This window comes from Hippopotamus amphibius, chromosome 8 (genome assembly GCF_030028045.1).
Source record: "Hippopotamus amphibius kiboko isolate mHipAmp2 chromosome 8, mHipAmp2.hap2, whole genome shotgun sequence".
Lineage (NCBI taxonomy): Eukaryota > Metazoa > Chordata > Mammalia > Artiodactyla > Hippopotamidae > Hippopotamus > Hippopotamus amphibius.
In genome coordinates, this window is record NC_080193.1 from 28238837 (window position 1) to 28259533 (window position 20697).

Consider the following 20697-nt stretch of genomic DNA (forward strand, 5'->3'; position numbering starts at 1 on the left):
ACGGGAATTAATATGAACAATAGTCCCTCTATTAAATCCTCAAGGAAATGGTAACTTCTGGATTCAAACCATTTCATTCCTCAGGGACACCAGAATCGGTGAAACAGGCACAGACATTGCCATCCAATGAGATCGACATGTGACCTCAATGCACAGTTTCCCTCCTAGGAAACCCTGGAGCATACATACCCTTGGACTCTGGGCCAGCTGCGACCCACATCGCCCTTCCTCCACACCGTCCCCCTCCCAAAAGCCCTGACAGTCTCCAGTTCCCCATTCTCTGCCTCCTTTCCTGAAGCACAGATGGGTCAGATTCCAGATTGGCCTGCCTTGATGCCTCCTCTGCCCTCCTGGGTCCTTCAAGATGGGAGGAGTGGACCAGGAAGAAGCAGGCGATCAGCACGGGGACTTGGGGCTGAAATGACTAGGTCTCCAGGAAACATGAGCCCCAGAGTAACACCAAGGCTGTCAAAACAGTGTCTGTCTTGGATATGAAAATGAATAAACTCAGGGAGGAAAATCGGGAGGAAAAACAAAACAGTCTTTTTTCATCTTTTTCCACACAGAATCCATTTAGGCACTTAAAACAGAGGCTCCCCAACAACAGTGCAAGCATCCCAGGCATATGGGGGGCTGTGCTGTTCACCTGAGTTTGCTGGAATAGATTGCATTACCTCTGCACATTTTGCAGACAAGCAAATCTGAAGATACCTGAGGACTAAGAATTAAAATCACACTAATATCACCCATTCAAACATTTTAGGCATGAACTTCTGCTCCTCAGTCTTCAGCGGTCATTCTCTGAAGACGATACTAATGTGATAACAGCCATCATCAAGGACATCTGGTACCTGCTGAGCAGTGTGACAGCCAGCTCTTACTGCAGGACCTTACTTATGCTCACCATCCCATAGGGCTTTATTCCTATGTTATAGCTAAGGATATGGAGGCTGAGATATTAACTAACTTGATAAGGAAGGAAAAAAATTACCTAGAATCTAAATTAAATACCCAGCCAAACTATCTGTCAAAGAAAGAAAGAAGAAAGAAGAAAGAAAGAAAGAAAGAAAGAAAGAAAGAAAGAAAGAAAGAGAATAAGAAAGAAAGAAAGGAAGGAAGGAAGGAAGGAAGGAAGAGAGAGAGAGAAAGAAAGGAAGGAAGGAAGAGAGAGAGAGAGAGAAAGAAAGAAAGAAAGAAAGAAAGAAAGAAAGAAAGAAAGAAAGAAAGATAGAAAGATAGAAAGAAAGAGAAAGAAAGAAAAAGAAAGAAAGAAAGAAAGAAAGAAAGAAAGAAAGAAAGAAAGAAAGAAAGAAAGAAAGAAAGAGAAAGAAAGAAAGAGAAAGAAAGAAAGAAAAACATTTCCAACATTTTGGCAGACTCAAAGTTGGCCTCCCTGGGGCCACCAGTGAAAGAACCAGTAAAGGATGTACATCATGATGAAGAAATGTGAACCCCCAAAACATAAAAGGAGTCATGAGGAAAGGAAAAAAATCAGTGTATCTAAATAATTATTGATTTTAAAGTAAGACATTACAAGACATTAACTAAAGCTCCAGATGATTACCACATGGTAGAGAAGATTCCATTTAAAAATACTCGTTTTTTAGGGAATGTACAAATACAGATACTGTACTTTTTTTTTTTTTTAAACACATCTCTCTCAGAAACTGATAAATCCATCAGGCAAAAGTAAGTAATGATGAAAAGAATTTGAATAGTACAACACACATGGTCAGGCAAATAGACAAATTTATACAAAGAAGCCCAGGATTCTTGTTAGATTAATGATGCTGAAAGCAGTCTCTCTTGGTAGCATGATTCTCCCAAATGGCATGTCCACATTCATGAACCAAATCTCCAACACATATAGATCCAGAAAGCAAGGGAAATCTGGTGTTTCATTACACCCAACTCTGAATTCACATGCAACAAACCCAGAAAAATAGAAATAGATATCCGATCTGAGAACATAAGGTATAAAAGTCTTTTAATAAAAAGTTATATGGGAATCTATTGGGGAATGTTACCCATACACAAAATAACCCATTCGGACCAGGCAGTTTGTACTGTGTAACTGGGAGGGCAAAACCGCGAGTAATCCCATGACTGATAACTCTCCATTAACATTAAAATACAAATAAATAGCATACTTAGTAAATGAAAAGGAGGGAACGACGTGGGAAGGAAAGCTCCTCTTTCTCTTCTCACCTAAAACCCAATTTCTCAGCTCAAAAAGAAGTCCCTGTCTATATTTTCCATGTCACACAAAGGAGTTTACGACAAAGGAAAGGATTAGTATATCTTAAAGTTTCAAGAGCTGAAAGCAAGAAAATGGTAAAAGAGACATTAACAAAGTGTTGTGCAGAATTTCACCTGCACCATCTTGTCTTCCTCCTCAGGGCATTTGTCCAGGACATCCTTCTTGGCCCCTCCGTTTCCCTGCCTCGTTGCCAGCCTGTCTGCAGTCAGTGCCATCGCCAGCCTCTCCCTTGCTGTCTCCACTCTCCTTTCCTGACTCCTGATATCCTCCTCAGTTACCAGACATTGTTTGCAGAGGCACTGTGGGGTATCCACATCAGCTCCTGGAATTGGCTCTGACAAATCTGAAGACCAGGCAGGCGTGGCCATGGGGCCGCAGTTTGGACCACCTGCATGTACCCCTGGCAGGGATTCACCTGTGCAACTAGGTGCAAGTTTTTGCAAGGCTTTGGCTAGATCCAAAGGGCTTAACAGTTCTCCTGCACTGCTGCAGGCCTGGAGTCCTTGCAGTCTCTTCTGCCAGCACAGCTGTTGGGGGTTGTCCAAGGTTTCCTCCCAGCGATAGTGTCTGACCTCATTTCCAGGATGGGATGTGATCCTAGTAACTGGTCTCTTAAATATGTAACTGGACATCCTCAAAGGGATCGAGATGTTTAAAGTGGGCTTTGGTTTGGATTCTTTTCCACAATCATGCTGCTTCCTCTGCGAAGTCTTCACCATCGTACTTCTTGTCCTCTGACCCTATAAAAATAAATTGTGAAATTGGATCCAAATGATAAATGCAATCTGCCTTCTTGGGCAATTATCTTGGCTCTTTTGTTCTCTCATCCTCCCTCTGTCCCTCTGGGGTTAGATCAGACACCATGGAGCAGACTTGGGTCAGGAACAGAAAGCTCAAGGTCGAAACTCAGGACTCATCCAGGTCACTTGCCCTCCACCAGCCTGTAACACTCCCTCCTTTATGAGTACGATGACATTCTCTTTTTGTCCTTATCACTCTCAGCTGCACAAGTTCCGGTAGTCTCTCGTGTCACATGGTCCTCTGTCCTCTTCTTAATCCCCAAAGCTTCCTCTCTTCTGTGTTATGTGACTGTTCATCTGTTGACCCACTGACAAGTTGTTTGTAGCTCCTTTAGAGCTACAGTGACACTGTACAGTCTAGAGAGACATTAACAATTGTCCCACCCTTGGCAACTCACCCCCATATCCTTGATGTTTACATCAACCCAACTGGTCATGTTCAAAATAGATAATTCACAAAACACTCATACAATAGACACCTGTTCCTCAAGATCAGAAGTTACCCCAGATTACCGTATCTTCATCTCAGTTTCTTGCCTCCTAGTCCTGTTAGTGCTGGATTCCATGGACTATGATCTCAGGAATTCTCTTGGAATAATCCAAAATTCCTCACCGCTCAACACATCTGCCTTGTAAGACTTCACACCTGGCACTTACCTGCCACACCATAGCTACTGCTGGTCATATGGTAACTGCTAACAAAATCACAAAACATGATATTTTTCTACCATTGTAAATCCCAAATCATCTGCATCCACTGGAAAGTATCCACAATGCCTGGAAATTTTTTTTATGTGTTGGCACATTTACTTTGATTTTTCCCAAGGTCTGTTTCAGATTTTCTCCTTCACACCCCTCAATGTCCCTAACTTGCCTGATAACTCACAGAGAAGTTGCTAACTACTAGATTGAAATTTTACCATGATAGTTGCCAAAGCAGCAAATATGTTGACTATTCCATTGTTTCCACATTTCCTTTAATTATGTTTAAAGAAATGTCTTTTATCCTCCAATGTGATCTGGTCCTCATTTCTTCTTCCTTCTTAGTAAGTTCATAGCCTCTGTACTTTCAATCTCTCTTTTTCTCCTGAATCTTTCCTTCAGCATTTAAATACCTGCAAATGTCTCTAAGCTACACAGAAACCCCTCACCTAGTCTTCCAGGGACCTTCCTCAACCACAATCTTTCTACTACTGCCCCTTAGTTAGTTGCAAACCACTGAGAAGGGTCATCTACATCACGTGTCTCTGTGGCCTCACCTCCAAGTAGCTCCTCAGACCACCCCACAATGCTGTCTGACCTCACCCTTTCATGGGGGCCCTTGGTCAGGTCACAATGGCCACTTTGTCACCAGGCCAGACATGGAGCTTTTCCTTATTCATCCAATACAGTCTTTAGGTGGAAAATGTTGAAGTATGTTTGGAACAATTTAGACACACAGTTTAGAATCCCATTTTACAGCCGTGATTCTTACAGAATCTAAACTCAGAAGAAGTATATTGGGTAAATTTTATCTTACAAATTAGGATTGTGCTGTAAGTGAAAAGCACAAAATGAATTTCTGGAACTTAATACCAAAAAAAGTAAAATATGTCATTATTAATTTTTACATTAATTGCATTCACAAATGAAAATATATTTGGCTGTAATGGGTTAAATATACAATTAAAATAACTTTGTTTGTTTTTACTTTTTAAAATGTGGCTGCTAAAAATATTTAAATGCCATAATACAGAATGCTTAAAGTTACTGTTGGACAGTGCTGGTCCAAGACATGAGAAAAAAGCGAAGCCCACAGGAAGAGCTCAGCAAAAACTTTTCCCCAGGAAAAGAGTCTACTCCAACCTCACCCCAAGATGCAGCAGTCTCTCTCTCTACTCTCGCGCTCTCTCTCTCTCTCTCTCACACACACACACACACACTTTCTAAACCAAACGTCATTCCCACAGTACATCTCAATGTTGCACTCCTAGAGTTGCACTCCTAGAGTCCTAACTGGAATAATCTCAAGAAATAAGTCAGAAGTGAAGATAATTCACGTATTAGGATAAGTCAAAACCAGAGACTAAGGGTAAGATTTGGGAGGGATTCCCCTCCCATTGGCTTCTGTTATAAATTCGATATGCTTAGGAAACTTTTTTGTTTGTTTTATTTCTATATTTATTCTTTTTTAAATTGAAGTAGAGTTTATTTACAATATTGTAATGGTTTCAGTGATACAACATAGTGACTCAATATTTTTATAGATTGTATAGAAAACAGAGAGCAGGTAATCTAAAGGTTAGTATTTAATTAATTAATTAATTAATTAACCTTTTATTCATCTTTTTTAGAGTATAATTGCTTTGCAATGTTATGTGAGTTTCTGTTGTACAACAAAGTGAATCAGCTATATGTATACATATATCCCCATATTCCCTCACTCTTAAGCCTCCCTCCTACCCTCCCCATCTCACCCCTCTAGTTCAACACAAAGCACCAAGCTGATCTCCTTGTGCTATGCAGCAGCTTTGCTTGGGAAACTTTTGAAGGAGGGTCATTTAAAAAAAATCACTTTATCTTTACTATGTAAAATACATAAGATACATAAAGAATAATAACTCTAGTCAGTAAATGAAATCAAGGTGATAGGACACAACTATTGTTATTATTGAATCAGTACTAGATTGGTGAGTCAGTCAGAGAACAGATGACATTAGATTGATTTTGGCTTTATTAGGTTGATTCTGATTGGATGACCAATGTGTTGACTGTATCATGCCAGGGCCTCTGAAACGTGCTGGCCCTCCTACTATTTAACACCAAGGCCCACCAACCAGGCCAGTCCTTGCTGACAAGTCCCCTGGCTCCACTCCTCTGACAGCACCTGGAGGATTTCCCCCACATCCCACCCTGTCACTTCTCTCTCTTACCTGCCACGGGCCAAGGAAACATTTTCTCCACTCTCATCCTCCATGTCTGCCCAGTTCTGGGGCTGATGCTTCTCCCTCAGGTACAGGAAAGGACCAGGGTGCAGACCCTGTGAGCTGCAGGAATTAGGACAAGCACTGGGGTGTGCTGACAGGGAAGAAGAAAACCTTTAGTGTGCATGGTTACAGGGTCCAAGAAGCCCCCGTGATTCCTGAATAGGATTGTAGAAGGTGACGCACGACAGAGCAGGCACGTTTGGGTGTGATTCTGTTGGGAATTCTTGCAGGATGATGTGTGTGTGTGTGTGTGTGTGTGTGTGAGTGAGAGAGAGAGAGAGAGAAGAAGTCAGAGAGAGAGAGACAGAGATGGAAAGAGACAGAGACAGGGACTCCAGGAGACAGCAGAACGCCAGCTGCCGTGTGGGTGAATGTTTAGAGTTCAGGGCAACAGGGAAGGTATGGGACGTGCAATGATCACTTGTAAAGGAAAAGGGTTGATGGACTCCAGTTCCCCTTATGGATGCCTCAACTCTGTCCCACTGTTTGCCCTTCTCCTTGCCTAGAGAAAGGGAGACAGGTGGGCTCAGGATCCCATCACCTGCTAATGGGAACAAAAGCAGCTCCCTCGCTGCTCCCCTCTGACCTTCTCACCTCTCTCTGCATGTTTGTATTTTGCTGCATCAACACAGGTGTCCCATTTCTGACATCTCAGCATCCTTCTCCAAAGCTTCCAGGCCCGATGGGTGGTCCCTCCTCACGTGGATGAGCCCCTGATCAAGCAGATGGGTTCCTATGGTCACCACCCCTCATTCCCGTCACGGCCGACCAAGGGAAGGCCTCTGCTGGTGGGACCAGAACGTCCCAGGTGAGGGTTAGGGTAGCTCAGCAGGAGCTGTCCCTTGGGGCTGGGGATGTGTGTGCCAGGTGAGGATGTGGGAGCCTCTGATGTTTGCGGCTTGTGGGAAGTGGATGCTGGGTTACTGGTGTGGAAGATCTGACAGGTCAGTCTGCCCTGCAGCTCCTCCACCTTCAGTGGAATACCCCCATCGTCATCAACGGAGAGGGTCCCAGGCCAGGTAATGTACTTTCTGGGCTTTTCCACCAAAGACCTTCTGCTGGGACCCCAAGTCATGTGTCATCAAATGACTAAGGTTAAGGTGCTTACTCCTGACTGTCTGGGGTGGCATCCTTGATTCTTGTGGGCAGGTGCTCTGCAGCTGGGCTGGGCTTGGCTCGGTTTGGACTTTCTCCAGGTCACACTTAACAACCAAGGGAATTGTGTACAAGAGGCTTCGTGAACTGCCACACTCTGCCCCTCCACAGATGCCAAATCAGTCCCTATGCCATGAACACCGGGCAGCGGTTCAAAGCTGCTCCTGGAACCACCCCAGGTGAGTTCCCATGTCTTTGGAGGGTGCTGTGGGGGACATTCTTGCTGAACTCCATGCCCCAGGGATCCATAGGACCTGTCCTCCCAGGTGGGCATCAGTGTGATGGCAGCTTCCAGGTGGCCGCAGGTAAGTTGTTAGTCTGTTTTTGCTTTAAAACTTTAAAAATTGTAGTAAAATACACAGAAAATAAAATTTACTGTTTTAACAATTTTTAAGTGTACTGTTCAGTGGTATTCAGTATATTCATATTGTTTTGCAACCTTCACTACCACCATCTCCAAACTCTTCTCATCTTACAAAACTGAAACTGTGTCTCCGTTAAACACTAACTTCCCATTACCCCTCCCCCAGCCCTTGCCACCCACCGTTCTACCTTTTCTCTATGAATTTGACTCCTCTAGGAACCTCATGTAAGTGGAACCATACAGTGTTTGTCCTTTATGTGTCTGGCTTATTTCACTGAGCATAGTGTCCTCAAGGTTCATCCATGTTTTAACATATGTCAAAAATTCGCTCCTTTTTAAGGCTGAAAAGTATTCCAGCAGAGGGAAGTGGCTGGCAGCTTTCCCCCACCCGCCTGGTCTGAGCCACTCTTGGAGGCCAAGGACTTGGGGCTTCTCTCCCCCAGGGGCGGCTGATTCCAGCATTCAGAGGACCATCGTGGTTTTGGAACCAGGAACAGACCTCCAGCTGCACCTGGGAGATCAGGCCATTCTCCTGGCTTTTATTAAGATAAAATTCACATATGTTACAATTTGCTCAAAGTGCACGGTTCAGTGGATTTTAGTATATTCACATGTATGTGCAAACAACACCTCCGTCAGTTTTAGAACATTTTTATCACCTCAGAAAGAAATGCCATACCCTTCAGCTATCAACCTCCTTCCAATTTTCCAACCCTGGCCCTAAGCAACTACTAATCTATTTTATCTCCACAAATTTTCCTGTATTGGATATTTTATATGAATGGAGTCATATAATAGGTGGACTTTTTTGGCTTCTCTCACTTAGCATAATGTCTTCAAAGTCCATCCAAGTTGTTGCACAACTTTTTTTTTTTTAACAGCTGTCACTAAAAATTTTTTTAAAAATTTTATCTTGGCAGCTAGTGCTTGAGGAAAAAATAATTTAAATTAATTGTTTTATTTATTTATTGGCTGCATTGGATCTTCACTGCCGTGCGGGCTTTCTCTAGTTGCGGCGAGCAGGGGCCAGCCTTCATTGCTGTGCGCAGGCTTCTCAGTGCAGTGGCCTCTCTTGTTGCAGAGCACAGGCTCCAGGTGCATGAGCTTCAGTAATTGTGGCACTCGGGCTCAATAGTTGTGGCTTGTGGGCTCTAGAGCACAGGCTCAGTAGTTGTGGCACATGGGCTTAGTTGCTCAGAGGCACGTGGGATTCTCCCGGCCCAGGCGGATTCCCAACCACTGCGCCACCAGGGAAGTCCTGAAAAAATAATTTAATTAGAAGAAAATGAGAAAGATTTCTCTGGAAATCGAAAAGATCTTCAACTACTTCCCAGGTCTCTGGAGGTGGAAGGCACGGTCCTCCATCTAGAGTGTGACTCACATTTTCTAATACTGGGAATACTAAGCTGTGGGGTGAACTTTTGGTTCCCAAGTAAATGAGGCAAGTGGAACAAGAGTTATTTTACTGTGAGAAAGGGATGGAAATTGATGGAAGAAAGAGATACAGCAGGAGAGAGGGAGGGGGGCAGGAAGGAGGGCCGCCCCTGTAAGGAGCTGAAAGCAGCGAAAGTCAGAATCACAGGTGGAAGCACAGCTGGGGACAGACTCCGAGAGGAGGAGAGAGGTGATGAGGTGGGACATAAGGCCATAAAGCCACGAATTCTCACAACAGCTGGAGCCATCGTCCCTGGTGGCCTGGATGTCACCTCACAAGCAGGAGCTGGAGCTGGGGCTGGGTTGAAGGTGAAGGTTCAGGACCAAAAGTCATGCACAGGTGGCCAGGTGCTTATTTGGCATCATCGATCACATCTGACTGTTGCTGAGCTCATGTTATCCATGTTCTTGATCAAAATCCCAAACAGAAGTAAAGAGGCCTCCTCCCCAATCCCTTCTTCTTTATCTGGAGAGATCACATTAATTAGTAAGAAGTACAGAGCCCTGTGTCTAGTTGATATGCAACATAAATCTGTTGAACGTAGGGCTAAAAGCATGAAGTGGACCAGACAAATATATCTCTTGTTAACCATCAAGGAAACAGAAGAGCAGGAAGACTATGGCATGTGACCCAAATTAAAGTCTTAATCAGTATCAGAGCAGCTACAGACGAAAACATCCAAACAAGAGAGAGGTCAAACTTGCCTCTGTGAGAAAAGGGAGCCCTCCAACACTGCTGGTGGGAATGTAAATTGGTGCAGCCACTGTGCAGAACAGTATGGAGGTTTCTCAAAAAACTAAAAATAGAGCTACCATATGACCCAGCAATTCCACTCCTGGGTATAGATTCAAAACAAACAAATAAAACCACTAATTCGAAAAGATCTATGCACCCAATGTTCATAGCAGCATTATTTATAATACCCAAGATATGGAAGCAACCTAAGTGTCCTTCAAGAGATGAGTGGATAAAGAAGATGTGATATTATGTCACACACAATAGAATACTACTCAGTCATAAAAATATGAAATTTTGCCATTTGCAACAACATGGATGGACTCAGAGGGCATTATCACTTATGTGTGGAATCTAAGAAACACAACAAACTAGTGAGCATAAAAAAAAGAGAGTCACAGATACAGAGAACAAACTAGTGGTTATGGGGTGGGTGGGCAGAGGGACAATATAGGGCTGGGGAATGGGAGGTACAAAGTATCGGGTGTAAGATGGGCTCAGGAATGTATTGTATACATGGTGCTGGGAAAACTGGACAGCTGCATGTAAAAGAGTGAAACTAGAACACTTCCTAACACCACACACAAAAATAAACACAAAATGGAGTAAAGACCTAAATGTAAGGCCAGACACTATAAAACTCTTAGAGGAAAACATAGGCAGAACACTCCATGACATAAGTCACAGCAAGATCCTTTTTGACCCACCTCCTAGAGTAATGGACATAAAAAGAAAAATAAACAAGTGGGACCTAATGAAACTTAAAAGCTTTTGCACAGCAAGGGAAACCATAAACAAGACAAAAAGACAACCCTCAGAATGAAAGAAAATATTTGCCAACGAAGCAACTGACAAAGGATTAATTTCCAAAATATACAAGCAGCTCATGTAGCTCAATATAAAAAAACAAACAAATAACTCAATCCAAAACTGGGCAGAAGACTGAAATAAACATTTCTCCAAAGAAGACATGCAGATGGCTAACAAACACATGAAAAGATGCTCAACATCACTAATTATTAGAGAAATGCGAATCAAAACCACAATGAGGTATCACCTCACACTGGTCAAAATGGCCATCATCAAAAAATATAGAAACAATAAATCCTGGAGAGGGTGTGGAGAAAAGGGAACCCTCCTGCACTGTTGGTGGGAATGTAAATTGGTACAGCCACTATGGAGAACAGTATGGAGGTTCCTTGCCAAACTAAAAATAGAACTACCATATGACCCAGCAATCCCACTACTGGGCATATACCCAGAGAAAACCATAATTCAAAAGGATACATGTACCACAATGTTCACTGTAGCACTATTTACAGTAGCCAGGACATGGAAGCAACCTAAATGCACATCAACAGATGGATGGATAAAGAGGATGTGGCACATATATACAATGGAATACTATTCAGCCATAAAAATGGAATGAAATTGAGTTATTTGTAGTGAGGTGGATCGACGTAGAGTGTGTCCTACAGAGTGAAATAAGTCAGAAAGAGAAAAACAAATACCATATGCTAAGTCAGAAAGAGAAAAAGAAATTCCATACAGAATGTAAAAAAAACGGTACTGATGAACCCAGTGGCAGGGCAAGAATAAAGATGCAGATGTAGAGAACGGACTTGAGGACATGGTGTGGTGGGGGGCAGTGCGTGGAGGGAAGGGGAAGCTGGGACAAAGTGAGAGAGTAGCATTGACATATATACACTACCAAGTGTAAAATACATAGCTAGTGGGAAACTGCTACAGAGCACAGGGAGATCAACTCGATGATTGGTGATGACCTAGAAGGGTGAGAAAGGGAGAGTGGGAAAGGGAGGGTGGGAGGGAGGCTCAAGAGGGTGGGCATATGGGGATATAGGTATAAATATAGCTGATTCACTTTGTTGTACAGCAGAAACTGGCACAACAGTGTAAAGCAATTATACTACACTAAAGATATGAAGAAAAAAAAGAATGTATTGTACAACATGGGGAATATAGCCATATTTTGTAGTAAGTGTAAATACAGTATAAACTTTAAAAATTGCATAAAAATTTAAAAAAATTAAAAATAAATTTTGAAAAAACAAAAGGATAGATCAGGACTTAAAAAAAAAAAAAAGCAAAAAACAACCTGTTTCTCAGAGCCACACTCATTTCCACACTCAGTCCCACTCTAGCTCTGGACTGAGTACTAAGGTCTAAGGAGACCATGATAAGAGGTAGGTTCCCAGGCTCATCTAGCTATATTGCTTGGAGGGAAAACTTGTAAAGACATTTCTCAGGATAAACTGACTGTATATACCAAATGTGTATTTTATTTTTTTTATTAGAACCATGAATTGTAGAAACTGTACTCCAATGAAAGCGTAAAGTATCAGGGTGTATAGGAATTCCTATGCATATTTCTTAAAATTAATTCTTTTATTGTAAATTATCTTAAATATAAAATACTTTAGTATATGCTGGAATCTGAGACCATGCAGCCATAACTGACCCAGGTTTTCTCTTCTATCTAGTTTCTTACTGGGTGGACCTGCTCTGTAACATGTTCAGTTTGAAACAAAGATTAGATTTTCTTACTGCGCAGAAGAAAGAGAACCGGTTTCTGTCTTGTATCAACATCTACCTCATTCATCAAAGAGGACTGATGGAAACCAATCGATTCACAGCTGCAAAGAGAGCCACAAGAGAAACTGGTTTCAACTTCAGCATCAATTCTGTCCCTGTTGTACCAATAAATGGCTCTGAAAACTGAGGACTCACTGGATAAAATACCCACAAAAGGGCAGGATAAGAGATGTGGTCTTCTGTGACCGGACCCAAGAAAAATCACCCACGGCGACTTTGTCTAACACAAGTAATGCAGGAATTTATTTATCAAATAAACAGAGATGATCAAGAGTGAAAGTCAGCCACCTGTAACTATATACTCCTCTCCAGAGGTATTGATTATTAGTATGATTCAGATAGCTTTCTATTCATTTGCATACACTTAAAACACACATACATACAGAATAAGAAAGCAAATTGTATTACATGAGTAAGTCTGCTATATCTTTAGTTTTTTATGTGTTACAGATATTTTTTCAGGTAATCAAATGAAATATGTCCCATTTAACTTTACCACTTAACAATCCATATAATGAACGGCTGCTATTTTTTTTAAAGCATTCCCAGTTGATGGGCACATACAGTGATTTCTCTACTGTTGCTAATACAAGCATGTAATATTGAATAATCTTCAAAAACTTCCTGTGGACATGTTCTCATTTTTTGCCATTAGAGGTACCTAAATGTATAATACAATTGTTGGTACCAATGGCAAAGTCATTTTTAAATTTGATGTGGGATGATGGCCAAGTAGTTTTTGTGTTAAATGTAAACAGTCCGGTAAGCCCTGAAAAAAGTCTCAAGTTTCTGTTCCCACCAACTCGGACTGAAAGTACCTGAGAGTTCACCCCCACGCCAGTCCTTCAGCCTCTGAGCCAGCTGGGAGCTTGTGAAATTGAAGATAGAAGTGATGACATTGAGAGAAGTATTAGACCCATCTCTTCATCCTCTTTTTCTAGCTTCTAAATCCTTCTCTTACTCTGATTTCCACTTTGCTCTTGGGCACGAACAATCCAGATGTATTTCAACATGTGAATGTTGAAACACATGGGTACTTCCCTAGCATGGAAATATTGGTGAACAACAAAAGGAATTATTGATATGTGCAACAGAGTAGATGAATCTCATGAGTTATGTCGAATGAAAAATTTCAAAACCAAAATGTTATGTATTTTATGATGCCACTTATGTGCCACTTTTGAAATGACAAATTTATAAAATGAAGGACAGTTAGATTAATTGTTGCCAAAGTTTAAGGTTGGCATGGGAGCTTGAAGGAAGTAATTGAAGCTATAAAAGGGCAACCTGAAGGATGCTTGTGATGATGGAAATGCGTATCTTGAACAGCATCAAGGTCAATACTCTGGTATGAATCTACCACAGTCTTATATTGGAGAAATCTTGGTACACGGAATTACCATGCATTGTTTCTCATGGCAACATGTGAATCTAGAACTATTTTGAAATAAAAAAGTTTAATTAAATATTAAAAGGGTGGATATATGTATATACATAAGATACAATACATATGTGTATCAGTAATATATGAAAATAGTATAAATGATGATACCTCAGTGTCAAAAAGGAATTGAAAGCTGAGTCAATACTTTAAGGATGAATGTAGTCTACCATTATTAACAGACTTAAAAAAAACATGAGTATCTCGATGGATGTAAGAAAAAGGGCAGAATTCAACGTCCAATCATTATGTATATTATTACTGAAGCAGCAGCAGAAGGGAACTTTCATAATGTGATCAAGCCTATCCTCAATAACGCCTCCACATTTAAGGGGAAAAGATAGCTTCCAGCTGAGACGAGGCCCTTGAGGACGCTCTCTGCCAGCACACTCAAGCAGCGGCTGCCTGGGCTGTGGCCCAGGAGGGTGGGGGGAGAAGGTAACCAGCAAGAGGGGCTTCGGCGTGACTCCACCGAGGACTACTCGCGTGCCAGGCACCAGAGGCTGAGCAAGCGTCCCAGGCCGATTCCGCGCACATACAGGACGTCGTGGGAGACGCGGCCAATCAGAACCCTCCCCGTCACGTGGGGCTGGGCCTGGTGGCGGAACGAGCATCGGAGAGCGAGAGGCTGCGTCGGCGGGTCCAGGGCGCCCTCCCACACCCCGCCCTCCTGGGACCCAGGCCCTCCCACAGCAGGAGGTGCCGTCCCCTCCCCGGTGGCCCTGCCTTCCCGAGTCCCTGTGGGGCTCCCGTCACCTGGAGCTGCCATTAATAACCTGCATCAGGTGAGTTGCTGTTTCGCCCTTGTTTCCTGCCCTCTGCGCTTTTTTTCTCTTCATATTCTCTGCTTGTGTTTTGTTGGGTCGTCTGTAGTTTTCTCCTGTTGATTGGAAAGCTTTTTAAAAAGATATTTCATAAATTAATTCTTTATTGGCCCATTTCTCTTGTAGATACTTGTTTCCTAGTTTGATCTACTCCTTTTCCTTTCTATTTTGTTCTTGCGGGTCCATAGTCATCAGATTGATTTTATATATTGAAACGCAGTTACTGATTTTAATTGTTTTGGATTGTGGTGGATTGTCATCCACACATAATGATATTGTTTAAAAGTTGATCCTTACGCCTCTTTTTTTCTTGTTTATTGCCCTGGATATTCCTACAGTATAGCATTGAATGGAAATAGTAAAAGCTTGGCATGCTTGTGTCTTTCAGCTTCCAGGGAAACGGCTTTCAAGACTTAAGGATTAATTATGATGTTCACTATATTTTCCTTTCAGATAAACAATCAAAGAAGGGTTACCTTCTTTTATGATTTTGCCTAGAGTTGTTTTTATGCCTGGGTGTTGCATTTTATTTGATGTATTTTTACACTTATTCTGAATGTATGATTTTTTTCCTTTTATTTTTCTGCCAGTGGACTGTAGTACGTGATTTATTTTGAATTTTAACCAGCCTCCCGTGTTTTAGTATATATCACTTGGTATTGTCCTGTTATGTTTCTTATAAGGTTTAATTTATGTAATGATACTTTGCTTAGAATATCTATATCCCTGTTTATGAAGGATGTGACCTGTGCTTTGCTTGTTTTCTAATGTTGTGGTATTGATAGAATTATAGTGTCAAGGTAATGGTGGCCTCACAAAAGAAATTGGAAAATATTTCCTGTTTTTCTCCACTTTGGGCAAACCTGGGAAATTTAGATGTTTCTAAAAAAATTAATAATTGTTTGGATTATCTCATAATTATGGTCCTATAGTTTTGCATGTGGAAAGTTTTTGTTGCTGTGGTGTTTTTTTGTTGTTTGTTTGTTTTGGTTTTGGTTTTTCGTTGGTTGGTTTGGTTTGGCTCTAACTATTGATTTGATTTCTCTAGTAGATATATGCATTTTTCCCATTTTGTTATTTTTTTGTGTCAGTTTTGGTATGATGGTTTTTATAACATGGTGAATTTTGACCTCTGTTGTCTAATTATTAGTTGTAACTATTTCACAGAATCCTTTAAGTATCTTGATAAGGTCTAAGGGCTGTGTAAAGATTTCTTCTTATTTGATTTGTGATATGGTAATTTGTTTCTTCTGTTCTTTTCCTTAATCAGTTTTGCTAGTGGTTGATTAACTTTATTAATATCATTAAAATAACTTTTAGCCTGATTTGTTCCTTTTGTATTTCTTATTCTTTCGATTCCTTATTATTGCTTTCATGCTGTATTTCTTTTTCCAGTTGATTGTCCTTTTTTATATATTGAGGTGGAAGCTGAGATTATTTGTTTTGTATCTTTCTTTCATTTAAGGCTATACATAATTTCCATCTAAGCACAGATTTAGCTGGCATCGCTTGTCTTCCCTCGCATGTTTCCAGATCCCGTGCCTGCAGCCATGTCTGCCCCACGGTTTCTCGAGCCTGTGAGGCTGTCACCTTGCCAGCCCCCATGTCTCTAACCGGTGTCTTCTGTCCAGTACCCCCATCTCATATAACTGCAGTCCACGTCTGCCCTGGGTTTTCAGGTTGTTCTGCCCCCTCTGTCTATGCCAGCTCTCTAAACTCTCCTTTCTTTGCTCCTGCAGCCCATGGCAGTTCCCATGAGTCTCCTTGTCCTGTTCATAAAAGCCATGTCAGGCAATTACAGTGTCCCTCTCCCTGTGCCTCCATCACTCATCTTTCCTGGAGTGACTTTATCCCCTGTGCCTGCATTTGATACCAGGCGTGGAATGTCTCTCTCCACGTCTGCATCCTATTCCATCACCTGCAGCAGTGCCTGTCCCAGCTGCTTCAGCCCATTCCGGCTCAAGGTTGTCTGCCCGCTCTGGGCCTCCAGTCCACTCCAGTCTGTATAGACAACCAGTGTTTTCAGTTACTGTTCTCCAGCGCTGTCTGAACTTGAGTGTTTCCTTACCTGGAGCCCACAGCCCATGGACGCCTCAGGTGTCTCCACCCACCCTGCCACGCTTGTTTGTCCTTTACCTATTGGAGGTCAGCTTTTTTCCTTCCAGGTTTTGGCCATTGTGAATAAAACTGCTTTATCTATGTTCTTAGCAGTTTTTATATAAGTGTATATAAATACACTTTTATGTAAATACACTGGGGCACAATTGATGCACCAAATGGTGACACTGTGCTTAGCTTCACAAGAACCTGGCAAGATGTTTTTTTTTCAGGAAGCGGTGCCATTTGATTCCCCATCAGCAGTGAAGGAGAGTTCCTGTTGTCCCACTTTCTCACCACAGTTGCTATTGTCTGTTTTTGGTTTTCAACCCTTCTAATAGATGGGTAGGTAACCCACTGTTGTTTTAATTTGCTTTTCCCTAACGCACAATGCATTTAGTTTTTCACTAATTCCTCAAAGTTCAACACGTTGTATATGCTTATTCCCCATGTATATATAGTCTTTGGTAAGATGTTTATTCATATATTGGCCTATTTATATTTATCTTAAACAATTTACTTATTACATAAGAATCATTTCCTCTCCCTGACCCTCAGTCCAAGATTCCTTGTAGAAAAGTCTGATCCCAGGTGTGAAGCAAGGGTTTTATCTCAACAAAAAGCAGGGAGGCTGGTAGAGACCTGTGAGGTCACATCAGAAGCACATAGGAGCCCATTGTAACACTCTACTGCCATGGCCTAATTATTTTAATTTGGGGAGTTTGTTTTTTATTGTGGAGTTTGACTAGTTCTTTGGATATTTTGAATGCAAGTCTTTTTTCAGATATATGTTTTGCAAATATATTCTCCTAGTCAGGGCCTTGTCTTTTCACTCTTTGAACATTGTATTTCACAGAGTGGACATTTTAAATTAAAAAAAAGTCCACATTGTCAATTTTTCTTACATGGATTATGCTTTTTGTGTTGTATATAAAAACCACATATCAGAATACAATTCATGTAAATTTTCTCCCAAGTTCCCTGTAGAAGCTTTTGAGTTTATGTAAGTCCCATTTCTTTATTTTTGCTTTTATTCCTTTTGTCTTAATAAATATATATTGCTGTGATTTATGCCTATGTTCTCTTCTAGGAGTTTTTTGGTTTTTGTCTTACATTTAAGTCTTTAACCTATTTTGAGTTTATTTTTGTGTACGGTGTGAGGAAATGTTCTGATGTCATTCTTTTACCTAAGGCTGTCCAGCTTTCCCAGCACCACTTATTGAAGAGACTGTCTTTTCTCCATTGTATGTTCTTGTCTCCTTTGTTGTAGATTAATAGACCATAAGTGCATGAATTTATTTCTGGGCTCTCCATTCTGTTCTATGGGTCTACGTGTCTGTTTTTTGTCAGTACCATACTGTTTTGATTACAGCAGCTTTGTAGTATAGTCTGAAGTGAGGGACTGTGATGCCTCCAGCTCTGTTCTTCTTTCTCAAGGTGCCTTTGGCAAGTTGAAGTATGTTGTGGTTCTGCATAAATTTTAGGATTATATTTTTCTAATTCTGTGAAAAATGTCATAAGTGTTTTGACAGGGATTACATTGAATCAGTAGATAGTTTTGGGTAGCATGGTCATTTTAACAATATTAATTCTTCCATTGCAAGAATACAGGATGTCTTTCTATTTCTTTTGTGTCATTTCCAAATTCCTTCATCAGTGTTTTTTCTCATTTTCAGAGTATAGGTCTTTGGGTTTCTTTCTGTTAGAAAATTTCCAGTCATGGCATTGATAATCTGAATACTGAATTTCAGAGATTCACCAGGACCTCCAGGAAAGGGCACAGGCACCTCCAAACTAGGTTTGAATTTCCTGCGCTGCACCATTGCAGTGCACGGGGGGCCCCCAGCCCGTCATGTTGGCTCCGTGAGGCACATGTGTAATTCACCTGCAGCCTCAGTGAAGGAGCCCAGAGAGGCATGGCTGCTTCTCCACGGATGGAGGGTGGAGCTTGGGGGGTGCCACCTCTGTAGGAGGAAAAGGCTTCTTCCTGGCTGAGGCATTGACGGCTGGGGAGGTTCTTTGCTAGAGTTTCTTCTGCAGATTTTTCTAATGGTAAATATGGAGGCTTTTATTTTCTAGCATGTTCTCATGTGCTTTATTCTTTACTTAATCATATTTTTACAGGAATTAATTTGATATCTTTTCATGAGAGTTTTTAAGCATCAGGTTCATAGCATTTGGGATTATTTTTGTACAGGTTCAGAATTGTTTCTGGGGAGAAACCCCAGTACAGTTTCAGGCAGAGGTAAGTAATTATATAGTTGAGAGATTAACATAAAATGGTTGGGACTGGGCTGTCTTCAGTGGAGCCATATCTTGGCCTGAGGAAAAGGAAAGAGGTTGCATCTCAGTATATTTTCCACTAATTTGAATCATTAATTTTTCCATAACTTTAAAGTAACTGAAAAATATTGAGGAATGGAAGAGTGTGTTTGTTAAAATTTAGATTATCTTATTTTGTATCAAATTTTTTCATCTTTCTTGGCATATAATTGCTTTATGGTATTGTGTTCATTTCTGCTGTACAACAAAGTGAATCAGCTACATGTATACATAAATCCCCACATCCCCTCCCTCTTGAGCCTCCCTCGCACCCTCCCTATCCCCCCCCCCCCCCAGGTCATCACATAGCACCAAGCTGATCTCCCTGTGCTCTGTAGCAGCTTCCCACTAGCTGTCTATTTTACATTTGATGGTGTGTATATGTCAGTGCTACTCTCTCACTATGTCCCAGCTTCCCCTCCCCCCCCACCCTGTGTCCTCAAGTCTGTTCTCTGTGTCTGCATTTCTATGGCCACTAGGTTCATAAGAACCATTTTTCTAGATTCCATATATATGAGTTGGCATACGGTATTTGTTTTTCTCTTTCTGACTTACCTCACTCTGTATGACAGGCTCTGGGTCCACCCACCTCACTACAAATAACTCAATTTTGTTCCGTTTTAAGGCTGAGTAATATTCCATTGTATATATGTGCCACATCTTCTTTATCGATTCATCTGTTGATGGACATTTAGGTTGTTTCCATGTCCTGGTATTGTAAATGGTGCTGCAGTGAACACTGTGGTACATGTATATTTTTGAATTATGGTTTTCTCTGGGTATATGCCCAGTAGTGGGATTGCTGGGTCACATGGAAGTTCAATTTTTAGTTTGGCAAGGAACCTCCATACTGTTCTCCATAGTGGCTGTACCAATTTACATTCCCACCAACAGTGCAGGAGGGTTCCCTTTTCTCCACACCTTCTCCAGCATTTACTGTTTGTAGGTTTTCTGATGGTGCCCATTCTGACCAGTGTGAGGTGATACCTCATTGTAGTTTTGATTTGCATTTCTCTAATAATTAGTGATGTTGAGCAGCTTTTCACGTGCCTCTTGGCCATCTGTATGTTTTCTTTGGAGAAATGCCTATTTAGATCTTCTGCCCATTTTTTGATTGGGTTGTTTGTTTTTTTGATATTGACAGGCATGAACTGTTTATATATTTTGGAGATTAATCCTTTGTTATTTGTTTGCAAATATTTTCTCCCATTCTGAGGGTTGTCTTTTCATCTTATGTATAGTTTCCTTTGCTGTGCAGAAGCTTTGAAATTTCATTAGGTCCCACGTATTTATTTTTGTTTTTATGTCCATTACTCTAGGAAGTGGGTCAAAAAAGATCTTGCTGTGATTTATGTCAAAGAGTTGTTCTTCCTATGTTTTCCTCTAGGAGTTTTATAGTGTCTGGCCTTACATTTAGGCCTTTAATCAATTTTGAGTTTATTTTTGTGTATGGTGTTAGGAAGTGTTCTAATTTCATTCTTTTACATGTAGCTGTCCAGTTTTCCCAGCACCACTTATTGAAGAGGCTGTCTTTTCTCTATTGTATGTTCTTGAGTCCTTTGTCATAAATTAGGTGACCATATGTTTGTGGGTTTATCTCTGGACTTTGTATCCTGTACCATTGATCTATATTTCTGTTTTTGTGCCAGTACAATACTGTCTTGATTACTGTAGCTTTGTAATAT

At 41.2% G+C, this 20697-nt stretch overlaps 1 protein-coding gene across 1 annotated transcript; it reads right to left on the reverse strand.

Annotated features, from left to right (window-relative positions):
* Nucleotides 1–2395: 2395 nt before the first annotated feature.
* On the reverse strand, nucleotides 2396–2979 carry LOC130859144 (methyl-CpG-binding domain protein 3-like 1). The gene is given in 2 exon segments (XM_057746468.1): nucleotides 2396–2451; nucleotides 2454–2979. Coding segments are annotated over 2 exon segments (582 nt in total).
* Between the last annotated feature and the right edge of the window lie 17718 nt (nucleotides 2980–20697).